Raw genomic sequence first — 13,391 nt, forward strand, 5'->3', positions numbered from 1 at the left:
TCTTTCTTTCTTTCTTTCTTTCTTTCTTTCTTTCTTTCTTTCTTTCTCTCTCTCTCTCTCTCTCTCTCTTTCTCTCTCTTTCTCTTTCTCTCTCTCTCTCTTTCTTTCATTTCTTTCTTAAGAATAGGACTCCCTATCTCATTCAGGCTGGAAGTTTAGGGACTATTCATAAAATCAGTTCCATTCTGATTGGCTGAGAAACTTTGACCTATTCTGTTTTTCCAACCTAGGCTAGTTTTCCCCTCTTTGGGCAAATTGGTGGGTTACCATATTTCTCACAGGCTTATTATGGATACCTGATAGATTTGACCCACTTCAGATCAGATCAGATCAGAACTACCAAGCTCTAGAAGTCCATCAGCCTCAGTCTCCCAAGGAGCACTGATTAAAAGTATGAGCCCCACTTCTAGTATATTCACGCATTCCTAAGCAAGGCTAGTGGTACATCCTTTGAGTGCATACATTTCAGTTCTAAAATTAGCAGTTTGCAAACTGGTATAAAGATTACAGTGGTCAATAAAAGCTGAATTTTCCAAAAAACCTTTGGTGTGTAACAACTTGAAATAGTACATTTGTGGGGAAGTACCCAACTTGGATACGTGGCCCCTGGTGACTGGGATAAGGGAACACTGGGAGAATGGTGAAAATTTGAATAGCCACATGAATATGGTAGATCACAGGAGAGTCTAATAGCTGTCTCTAAAGATCAGGGTGTGTATTAGGTTGAATTGTAAGCTTCAGAGAAGGGACTAAACATGTGATTTCATTCTAATAGGGAACTCTTAGGTGAGGAAACTCTCACTACCAGCACTGATCTTAGCAAATTGCCAGGAGCATTGAAAGGTTATATGTTTTGCCCAGGATCACATAGCCAGTATGTGTAAGATGCAGGACTTGAACTCAGGTCTTTCTGGTTTTGAAGACACTTTCTAATGACTATGCCATGCTGACCATCAGAATTATTAAATTATGCAATCTGATGATCACACTACTGGGAAAAATGTGGGAGCTGAGAACACTAATACTTGGTGTCCCATTTGGCAGGAGATATCATTGTGTGGCAACCTCATTATATGAGATATCATTACATAGTAATATCAATATATGAAATACTAATATATGAGATATGTATGGAGATATTATATGAAATAAACCATAGTGTTTAAATCAAATGGAAGTTGTTATTTATAGACTTGTCACTTTCTAAGTATAACTATATTAATTTGGATGATAATTGAATTTTGAAATCATAGAAAATGCTATGGTGATGAAATGGAAGGAAATTATGTAACAAGATTGACAAAATAAGCATAAATTAATACTTACCGCATACTAAAAAATGAACAGGGAGAGCAATGACAAGTGCCAGAACCAAAACTACAGCCACAACAGTAAGGCCAATCACCCAAGGATTCATAGGGAAATTTCTGGAGCCCAGTCTTGGTGGTCTTGAAAGAAAACACAGACATTGTACGTGAGATAGAAAGGCACTTAGGGTAAAGGAAGGAACGTTGCCTGCTCAAAGAATTAGAAGACCTGGGTGGGGAGTCTGGCCCTGACCCTCACTAATTCTGTAACCTTGAGCAAGTAATGTAATTTATTTGAAATCCAGTTTCCTTATCTGTAGAGCAGGTATATATGCATATATATATATTACTTGTGGTTTTTACCTTATGAAGTTGTGAAGAAAACATTTTGTAAACCATAAAGCATTATACTAATGGGAACTGTTTTGTGTAGTAGGAAAAATATTATTTTAATTCTGTCAGCTTAAACTCAGGACCTTTCTATTTTTTTTTTAATTTGGGGGGAATTACAATTTGCTTTTAAGACATTTGCATTTTAAGACATTTGATTTTTCTCCCCAAAGTTACCTTGTCCCTCAAATGATAGTTTTTTTAAATTAAGAATATAATTCATGAGCTATCCTCTATTTTGATGAAGATATTGATCACCATTCTATTGATTACTTATTATAGTTATCTAATTTTCCAAGTTGTCATGAGAAACATGCTTTATAAACCAAAAGACTGTAAAAAACACGAATAAACCACCAGAAATTATTAGCTATCATCGTTATCATTATTTCATATCCTACTTAAAGGACTAATTTTCCTATAGAAGTTCTGAACTTTTTGGTTTTATAGTTTAACTCATTTCATCTATTTGGTTCTTAGCCAACAAGTCATAAAATCATAAAATCATAGGGTTTTATACATGGGGGGAGGGGAATAAGCAGGTTATCTAATCCAACTTCATTTTACAGGTGATAAAACCAAGGCCCAGAGGCTATGTCCTCATATTTAGATAGTGACTGAGCTGGGACTAGAATTCAAGTTCTCTGACTCCCACTTTTGTGTTCTCTATATTAGTCTACAAATAGATTTCAATTTAGAACAGGAGGAAAGAAAATTTAGAAGGAAATAAAGATAATCAAAATGAGAAGAAACCTATTAATACACAAATAAAAGATGATTCTCCAGTCTTTGTAGAGAGCAAAAGATTCACTGGCAAAAAAAAAAATAAAAATGGAGAAGTAATTGTTTCTTAAAGTTGAAAGGGCAGTGCCAGCCTCAGTGCCCTTCCTGGTGAGTCAGGAAACAGGAAATGTTTTTGAATGAGGAAGCCTATTTGGCATAGAAATCTCTGTCATCAAAAGTATTTGGAATGTCCCAAGTGAGACATCTGAAAAATTCAAAGCCTGAAATATACTTCTGTGAATTGGTCATTTGAAGCCCTTGGGTTATAACTTGCTCCTTTAATCATATTAACACAACCTGAGACATTTGCAGTTTTTTTTTTAAGGAAAAATAACTCTTACTGTTTTATGCCTGACCTGACTTATTACTTTTGAAGTCTTTGTTGCTTATGTGCTGCTTTTCTGACTGCCTCAACTCCTCTGTAGGTATTCAATCTTTACTTAATGATCGAATAATGCATAAATCACAAACCTACAAGAGTTTACACCATGAAGACTGAACATTGCCTTTTACTACAAGTGATATACTCCACCTACACCAGGAAGAGGACTAAACAAAAATATTCAAGTGAAAACAAATGCAGTCTTCCAATCTTGCACTGAAAATATCTAAACACATGATTGTCTTTGACTCACCACTTTCTATAGAAAATAAAGCTTTAGTCTGATTCTATCCTTAAGAAAAACCAAAAAGTGTCACTGCTATTGAGTGAACCCAATCTCACAGAAACCTACTGACATCCAAACAATGTAAGCCAAACAATCAGTGACCTCACCCTTGATGTGTTCATGCCAAAGTGAAGAAAAGTGGTGACAAAAGTTGCTCTTTAAGCAGGTTGATCCAGAAAATCCTTTCAAAGAGTCAAGGCATTTTTGAAAAGTCTTTTCCTTCTAATCCCTTCCCTACCTTCACTTTAATTCCAGATGGCTCTTTGCCTAGATTGTTTCAGGTGTTCCCTGCCACATACCTCCGAGGAAAGGAAACTGAATTGCTCTCTCTGTACCCTAGCCCTTCAGCCATTTTCCTTTTAATTTCCCACTTTTACTTTCCTTCATTCCCTTTTCTTTCCTTCCTTTTGCTTCCTTCCCTTTCTCATTTTTCTCCCTTCTGTTCCCTTCTGATCCACTGAGAATTGGTCATATGTGGCTCCTTCCTTTTCTTCCTCTTATCTGACCTCCTTCATCTTCCCTTTCTTCCTATTCTCTATCCTCTCTTCTTTTAACATTCCTACCTTTCCACACTCTTTTCCTTCTGTAATTACAGAGCATTTTAGGTCTTTTTGATGCCATAGTCTTACATAAAATTAAAAGAGACAGCATTGCCTACTGGAAAGGACAGTAGACTTGAAAATGGAAGACCCAAATTCAAGTTCCAGCTTAATTGATGATGAATTCTTTAGCCATAACAACCCATGAAACAGAAAATGTAACATGTTATTATTAGTACTCTTGCCATTTACTACCCTAGTGACTTTGGGCAATTCATTTCATCTTTCTGGAGTGGATGGCCACTCAAAAATAAGAAGGTTGGACTGGGTGGAAAGTACTGAGGTCCATTTTGACTCTATGCTGTCCCATGATCATTATAAAGCTACCTACAATCACTGCCTCTATGGCTTCACTTTTTGCTTACTTATTAACTCCTTGAGAGCTGTCTTGAGACCTTATTGCTCAACTGAAAATGTTTTACTCAGCTGAAAGTGTTCATTTGCCAAAGGTACTAATGATCTCTTATTTTCCAAATCTGATGGATTTGCCAAATCCAAAATGCCCAATCTCTCCTCGGCATTTGACACTATTGAATGACCTTTCCTGGATTCTCTCTCCTCTTTGAGTTTTCCATGACACTGCTCTCTTTTGGTTTTTCTCTTATCTTTCGACTATGCCTTCTCATTCTCCTTTGTTGTATTATTTCGTTATCAGCCCTAAACTGTAGGTATGCCTTAAGACTCTGTTCTGGGACCTATTCTCTTCTCTCTCTTTTTTCTTTCCCTTATGTACTCATCATATCTCATGGGTTCAATTATCTTATGCAAATGAATCCCAGATTTCTATATCTAGCCCTAGTTTCCGTCCTATACTCCAGTACTTTATCAGTTATTGTTCAGTCATTTTTTGGTCATGTCTGACCTTTTGTGACTCCATTTGGGGTTTTCTTGGCAAAGGTACTCGAGTGATTTGCCATTTCCTTTTATAGCTCATTTTACAGATGAGGAACTGAGGCAAACAGGGTGAAGTGACTGGCCCAGGATCACACAGCTAGTTTGACTCACCCTTCCAATCCTGCAACACCAGCTGCCTATTTAACATTTCAAATTGAACACCCCTCAGGCAATTGTAACTCTATGGGTCCAAAACAGAACTTCTCCCCTAAAACAATAGATAGATAGATTAGATAGGTAGATAAAGTGAGCATTTATTAATCACTTACTGTGTATCAAGAACTGTGCTAAGTGCTGGGGATATAAGAAACTGTAAGAAATAATATAATACAATAATACTCGATTCTTATAAATACAAGGGAAAAAATATGGTCCCTATTTTCATGGAGCATATATTCAAATAGGGGAAGACAAAACATGAAGGGAAGGGGGTGATAGTAAGGAGGAAGTACAAAATTTTTGAGAAAATGAAGCAATCCAGAGAATGAATTGAGCTGGGAGTGGAGTGGTCATGACTGGGGCCCCTCAAGAAATGATAATACTAGCTAGGGACTCAGCAATCAGGAGATCAGTCTCCATTATTACTTCATCTCAAAGCTGTTAATGATACTGAGGAGCTTCTGCATTTACCTTAATTCTTTTGAGGGTACCAGCATGCTTCCAATCATGTATATTTGTAATCTTGGAACTATCCTCACCTTCTCATCCCACATAATTAATCTGTTTCCAAGTCTTTCTAATTCCACCTCCACAACTTTTCATGTATCTGTCTCCTTTCTACTCACATAGCCATCAATCTACTTCACCCTCCATCACCTCTCCACTAGATACTTGCAACAGCCTAATTGGTCAACCTGATACAAGGCCTTCCCTTTTCCCTTCAGCTGCCAGAATGATATTCCCAAGGCATTGGTCTTACTTGATCACTGCACTCCATAGAAAATTACAGTGGCCATCTATTAGGTCTAGGATGAAATATGAACTATTGCATTTAAAGACATCCAAAACCTTGTTTGAATCTATTTTTCTAGGTTTATTATACATTAGGTTCCTTCACACATTCTAAGGAACAGCTTGCTGTTCTTTATATATAAAATTCCATCTCTCATCTCCATGCCTTTTGAACAAGCTGTCCTCATGCTTTGAATTTCTTCTCTTTCAATCCCTACTTTATCCTCTTAGAATCCTGGGTTTCCTTCTAAAATCAAATGCATCTGCATGGGACTCCTGATGTCCTTAGCTGATAATGCTTGAAATTACCTCAGATTCATTTTGTATATTCTTATATGTATACATGTCATCTCTGATACAATGTAAGCATCTTGGGAACAGAGGATTTTTGATTTTTTTCTTTGTATTCTCAGTTCCTAACATAATGCCTAACACTTAACTATAGTATTGGTTGACTCAAAATGATGATGATAGTTGTAGTTTTCTAAATGCATCACCAGAAATCATGATGTCTATTCCGTTGAAAGTATGATTTGAAGCAAAACCATACTTTAATAAGAAAAATAGAAAGACAGATTTTCTTCATCTTGTTTAATTTCATGCTCTGACAAGCTATGTGTTTTGTTTACATGGTGTAGTCATATATTGTGAAAATTACATAGACATAGTCTTTCATGAATTGAAGGGTGACCAATTTTAGCAATGAAATGCAATTCAAACAGTTCTCTTCTTGTGGTACTAAGTTCCAAAGCAATGATCATACTCATAAAGTAACAAGAATGATAATGATAATGATAATAATGTACACTTTTTCCTCAGTACTGTGCACATTGTCTTACGTGTCAGTTTTCTAAGAGAAGTCATTCTTTAGAGATAACACAGAGAACTTAACAATTAAACCCTTGTGGGGCTAAAAATGAATGTCTGCAGCCAGATACAGTTAAAGATCAAGTAAAGACACGCAATCAAATTTATTTTATTCCATAGGAAACTGTCAACAAGTCTTCAGCATCCTTTCTTCTGTTTTCTTTTTGAAGCCACTTCATCACACATCACTGAAAGCCTCAATGGTGCATTAGCAGTAGCATCCTTGTTGAATTCTGTCAACACTGCCTTCTAAACAACTTTCAAATAACAGCTAAATCAAATTTTGGAGTGGCAGATCCAACAAAGGTCAAGGGGAGACATTTTTCTGGCCTAAGAAGGCTTAGGAGGTCAGCAGTGAAGTTCTATGGCACTGGAGTGGAGGACACACATATGGCAGAGCAGTCAAAGCAGTAGAAGCATCTAGCTTCAGGATCTCTCAGCGCACAGACAGTAAGTGGGTCAGACAATTGGTCACAAAGAGATTACAGGAGACCCTTTGTAGGCACTGGGTGTAGCTAGTGCTGTTTGGCAACTCTATTGTCCATACTCAGTTCTGGGTTGCAGTTCCAGGGCAGAGAGAATTGCTTATATTCAGTCACAAGGGAGCAGCGGCACTGGTCACATTTTCAAGGCAGAGAGCAACACTACCAGGCAGCTTCAGGAGAGCAGAGGACCTGGTCATAGTTCCAGGTCCAAGAGGGATACTAATGCATTTAGCTGCCGGAGAACAGGGGCCCCTTCCTGTTCAAAGACAAGAGTGCAGACCACGAGAACAATGACCACACCTCTCCCTGGATCACACCACCTTGGAAGTGCTGAAAACTTGCAGACCACCAGAACTAGCTCTGAAAATAGCCTCTAGCTATAGTCATATGAAAAAAAAAATACTCTAAATCATGATTGATTAGAAAAAATGTAAATCAAAACAACTTTGAGGTATCATCTCACACCTATCAGAAATGACAAGTGCTGGAGAGGACAAGGGAAAATAGGTATACTAATGAACTATTAGTAGAGTTGAAAACCGGTCCAACAATTCTGAAGAGCAATTTGGAACTATGCCCACAGGGCTATAAAACTACACATACCCTTTGATCCAGCAATAGCACTATTATGTCTATATCCCAAAGAAATCAAAAAAAAAAAGGAGAAGGATCTATATGAATGAAAATATTTATAGCAGCTCTTTTTGTAGTGGTAAAGAATTTAAGTAGCATGGCAATACACCTGTATTTTTGTTATGGGCAGCTAGGTGGCATAGTGGATAGAGCACCAGTCCTGAAGTCAGGAAGACCTGTGATCAAATCAAGCCTCAAACACTACTAGCTGTATGACCCTGGGCAAGTCACTTAACTCTATTTGCCTCAGTTTTCTCATCTGTAAAATGAGCTGGAGAAGGAAATGACAAACCACTGCCATATCTTTTCTAAAAAACCCCCAAATGCGGTCAATAAGAGTCAGAAAGAACTGAACAACAACAGCAAATTTTTGTTAATTTTAGTAATGTCATGATGAAGGATAGTGTCAACATCTCTTCCAACTTCTTCTACTCTCTATCCATTCCAACCTCTCTATGTCTACAAAGCAAGAGAACTGAGTAAAATGGACAAGTTCCAGGTAAGATGCATTTCTGGTGTGAGAGCCAATCCTTTGCCTCCTCAGACTGCTGGTAGGGAACTTCCTTTTTTTATAGAAAATCAACAAAGGAAATGTTTCATGAATCCACTGCCAATCTTCATCAACACATGCAGTGATACCATCCAGTTAAAGCCAATATAACTGAAAAGAGTTTATTCCATCCTCTCCTGTCACTAGGAAACTAGAAAGTATTTTGTTCTTAATCTGCTCTATAACTGCTTCTGGAGTCCATGAATACAACATCCTTGTATGTAGTCTGTCCAGTTTGCCATTTCTTAGGTTTCTGAGTTAAAGAGCAATTTAAAAAATTCACAGATTTGAGAATTATAATAGACACAAGTAGGTAAATGTTTGAAATCCTATTTAGAATCATAGAATTTCATATTTGGAAGGCAACTTAAAGGTCTGCTAGTCCAGTCCTTCATCTTATAGTGGTGATTTTCCTTAGTCACATACCTAATGAGTGGTATACTGTTGGGTATACATATACAAATGTATGCATGTATATATATATATATATATATAATGTATATGTGTATGCATGTATACATATATGTATGTGTGTATGTATATGTAAATGTGTGTGGGATGTGTGTAATTTGGCCAATATTCTTGCCCTCTGCAGATGGACAAGAAGCTGAGTCCAGAATTGGCTAGGTATAAGACAGAGCTATATCCAAGTTGGGGAACTGCATAGCTCTTTTCATGACTCTAAGCTACCCCTTGCCCTAAAAACACATCTTTTTTACATCAATATTCTCTTACATTTAACTTCTAATTAAGGAACATTACAGTCTCTGAAGAATAAAAATCACAGGTAGCTCAGAGGTTAATGAAAAGATGCTTGGTGAATATAAGTAGACTGTAGAATATTATTAGTGGTTACTTGATCACAAGAAGTGATATGAAAAAAAAGATCTATGAAATACATGACTGGAAAAGAAGACAGACCAGTCTTGTATTGAAAACAAGGTTAATAAGTAACCCGAGTTGCACATTTATCAATAAAAATATTAAAATAACCAGAGGAAGGCCTCCATCATGTTGATCTTCTTTTTTTTTTTTTAAACCAAAGCACATGGACAAGGATTAAACACAGAATGAGAAAGCATAATAGGTTCTTTGGTATAGGTAATATCCAGGTTGATATGATCACAAATCCACCAAAGAAAGGAATTTTCAACTACTTCTAACATGACCTTAGAGCCTACTGGGAAAGCTGAAGTTAATATGACACCTAGAAGAAAAAATACCAATAAATTATATAAACCTTGTTTCTTTGTCAGCCTCTTCGCCAATCAGGTGATTCATTGGTGAAATATATGATAAACAGGGACAGAAATCATGTTTATAAATATAGATTTTTAAAAATTTTTGACAATCTAATTATGGCTGGTCTCAGAATCTTAGAATAAGAAGAGATTTCAGAGAAAATCTGGTCTAACTCATAATTGCTATACTGCAGGGGGCTCAGAAAGGTTCACCTCAGCCAAGAACAAAGCACCTCACTACTTGACCTGGGGATCTAGGAGTATTGCCAGAGGACTGATTCTCATGGCTCAGTGGAATTGATGAATGAGTTCAAGAAAACCATAGGTCTGGAAAATCCCACAGTTGATAGTAAGACCATTGACTCCAAGTATATTTTTTTTTCTGAAAGAGAACAAGTGTGAGTGAATAATTATATCACTGATTAACTGTTAATCTTCCACTAAAGACTTTTCCCAATAATTCAACCTGGCATGGAGATCACAATGAGTTTTTGAAGGCTCTATACCTCACAGCACAAGCTGTGGCAGATCCTAGCAAGCTGGAAAAGTTTCAGAAATCATCTTGGGAGCAGATTGAATGCTTATCCTCACATGAAGCTACCCAGTGTGTTTGGGGGCTTGCAATCCTTTGACATTGTATGGACACCAATGGAGCATAGTAAGCCATGAAACTGTAATTAAAAAAGTTTGATGGTGGACAGGCTCTGATACATGCAATTTCTGACTCTCAAGGCTAATTTTATTAGTACCTAAAAGCAGCACTATAACTAGTCCACATTAATAACACTTGTAGGAACATGTCTCTCTCCGTGTGTGCATATATATACACATACATGTACATAACATATATATACACACAGATATACATAAACATACATATATGTATATGGAAAGGAAAGGATCTCTTTTATCCTTTCTAGTGTTCAGATTCTGTGATTCTGGAATTGCATTACTTCAGTTTTCATATAGGTTATGTCATTAACTGTGTAAAACCTTGGGCAAGTCATTTTTACTCTCTGGAAATAAATGATTTTCTTTCTCCCTTTCTCTCCTCATCCTTATTCAAATTTCAGAATTGAAGGATCTCAATGGCCATCTTTTTCAACCATATCTGAAAAAGAATTCCTCCTATATCACACTCAGTAAGTGATAATCTAGATTTTGTTTTAAGACTTCCAATGAGAAGACACTCCCTACTTCCTGAGGCTGCTTATTCTACTTTGGGGTAGGTATAATTATTAGAAAGTCTACATTTTTCTGTCATCATCTCTTATCCATTGCTGTTCTTTTGCCCTCTGGCACTAAAGTGAACAAGTGTAATCCATCATCTAGGTGACAACTCTTCCAATAATTGTCCCCTGCCCCCAATATATCATTCTTTCTAGTCTACCAGGCTTCTTTTCTCCAGACTTAATATACTCAATTCCTTCAACCAATCCTTATAAGGTATGAATTCAAAGCTCTATTCTTATTGTTATCTTCTAAATGCTATCCAAAGTTCTTTTCAACTATAAAATTATGTAATTCTGTGAAGAACATGATTGAATTATATTTACCTTGGGATTATGATCCTTCTAGAATATTTCTGGCTCTTATTCCATTGAGGGAGAAGGCATTTAACTTCTTTTGCACCCTTATACTTCCTCTCATGTTTAATTCTCCTCTCATGGTATCATGATGACTGCTTAGGGTCAAATTACTATTAGAGGAGGGGTAAAGGAATTTGCAGTTCAAAGGTAGTATCTGGCCTTTGAACTAATTTAATTTGGCTCCAACAAATTTTCTCAAGCTAAATGTGAGCCCTTGACTACATTTTTTCCAGCTGACAAAACTCATTTATGCTGATCATTGTAAGAAACACAACATGGATTTAAATCTTTGGAGTCAAAGATCTAAAAACCCACCAAATGAGGTGTCATTGAGAAGCAGTATAATGTAATAGAGTGTAAGACTTGAAGCCAGGAAGGACCTGGATTCAAATCTTAGCTCCTATAACTTGCTTAATTCTATCAGGCTGGGCAACTGACTAAGACAATTTTCTTATCTATCAAAAAAAAATTTGTACTACCTATCTTTTAGGAGGGTTCTAAGGAAAAGGTAAAAGGCTTTGTAAACCTCAAAATGCAATATAAATATAAGCTATTATTATTCCATGAACAAGTATAATTTTCTCTGTGGACAAGGCACAGACAAAAGCATTATTAATCTCAACATCAACTCCTCTTAATGTCTTGTCTAGGAGGATCTTGCCTGTAGCCAGGCCTCCAAACCATTATCTGGCCATCTCCAAATCATGCTGTGTAGCACCCCCTTAGAGCTCCCCTTTATGTATTGTTATCCCCCATTAGAATATAAGTTCTACAAGAGCAGAGACTGTGTTGCTTGGTTGTGTTTGTATCTCTAGTAATTACTTTTAAAAGTTCTGTCTATCTTGTAGAAGGAATTATTTTAAAAATCCATCCCATAATTATTCCACTTTGAGAAAAAAGAAAAATAGAAAGGAAAATGAAAAACAGTTTTACAAGTCCACAAAACCTTGAGACTATTTACAAGCTCCTTATTGGAAGATCAGGATAAATGTGTTAAGGAACAGGTATATCAGGAACTTGAAACATTACTTAGAATGGCTAACTAGCAAAGTGAAAGATGTTTCTGTATGAGGGAAATAGAAACTGTTAAAAAATGGGAAAGTAGTTCAAGTAGTAAGAGCGGGGAAATCCCTATAAAAGATCATGGACAAATTAAATATTAAGCAGGGCAAATATAATTTATGTGGTATCTTAAAAATGACACAAAAACCAATAATTAGAATTGGGGGTCCTTCATCTGAGTTAGTGTCTCACTTGAAAGTTTTTCAAGGAATTTGGGACACATAGAAGGACGTTTGGTAAACTTTTAAATAAGCCTGTAATGAAAAAGATTACCTTTTGTGAACTTTGGGGATGAATTGTATTTTGGCTTGAATTTTTCCTCCTAGCATGACTCAAAGTCTCCTTTGGATGAGGGTGGGTGGAGGATATCTATTTATGTGTCCCTTTGAACAAATCTAGAAAGACCCATTAATAAACACATAACCTACAAGGCAACCCCAGACACACCCCTTACATGTATATCCTCTTTTCCTTTGCGAATAAACCTCAGTAGATGTACTCTTGTGGTTTGGAGTATGAGGCAGATGGGGTTAAGAAGGGGGAAAAGGAATGCATATTAAGTAGCCTGCCAGTAGCAAAAGAAGGAAATAAGATTATTTTGGATTGGGTGCAGCACATCTCCATACCCAAGGAACCAAGTAAGCTCAAGGATCCAGAAAGTAAGGAGGTTCTGCCTCAAGATGGGGTTCAGTGAGGAGAGAAAGGAGTAAGACCTTGGGGCTTGGGGCATATGAATGTTACCTGGGTACATTCTCATAAAATGCTACTGAGCTAGGGAAGCTGATGTGGTTTGGTAAGGTTTAGGGCCAGGTCGTTTACATCGTCCTTTCCTAATGTCTCATTGTGATGAGGAGGTAACCTTGACTTCTCAAAGGATATGAAATGTAAACTGACAGGTTCAAGCTAAAACATCTTCAGATATAAGCCTAGGAACTGATTGTGTTCGAAGACCAGCCTAAATTTGCAGCAGCTGGCCATCAGGTGATTTTTTTTTTTTTTTGGACAAAGCAAATCATGAAACCATCTCTTGAGTCATGAAGATTTTTCCAATAAATATCAGTAGAGGGAATATTATTCACACTGATGAAATAATGGATCTCTTTATGTACTGAAGTGTAAATAGGAAGATAGACTGAAGCAAATAGAGGGAAGCAGGGGCCTAAGTGTATTGCCATGGGGCAGGGAAGACTTAAAGGGCCGTACGTGTCGGCCTTTTCCAATTCCTCAGTCTCCATCATTTCCTTCCCCATCCTGTCTTCATGTCACCCCTCCTCCTGTGACCTCAATGCTACTCTCTTTCTGGATCCTTCTCTTTCTCCTAGATATCTTTCACATTTAATTGTTTATAAAATGGAGCCAAAAAAGTTCTTTT

At 36.9% G+C, this 13,391-nt stretch overlaps 1 protein-coding gene across 2 annotated transcripts in view; it reads right to left on the bottom strand.

Moving 5' to 3' along the window:
* LOC114023676 (transmembrane protease serine 11G-like) overlaps positions 1–13,391 on the bottom strand; it is a 45,585-nt gene that overhangs the window by 30,718 nt on the left and 1,476 nt on the right. The window contains exons 2-3 of one of the 2 annotated variants that reach the window (XM_027836444.1): positions 4,753–4,849; positions 1,327–1,448 (exon numbers count right to left, since the gene is read on the bottom strand). In XM_027836444.1, the coding sequence (XP_027692245.1) occupies positions 1,327–1,417 (91 nt within the window). In that variant the 5' untranslated portion in view covers positions 1,418–1,448; positions 4,753–4,849. The remainder of the gene's footprint in view (positions 1–1,326; positions 1,449–4,752; positions 4,850–13,391) is intronic. The other variant, XM_027836443.1, reaches the window with a different exon arrangement.

This window comes from Vombatus ursinus, unplaced genomic scaffold (assembly GCF_900497805.2).
Source record: "Vombatus ursinus unplaced genomic scaffold, bare-nosed wombat genome assembly UNPS02014818.1, whole genome shotgun sequence".
Lineage (NCBI taxonomy): Eukaryota > Metazoa > Chordata > Mammalia > Diprotodontia > Vombatidae > Vombatus > Vombatus ursinus.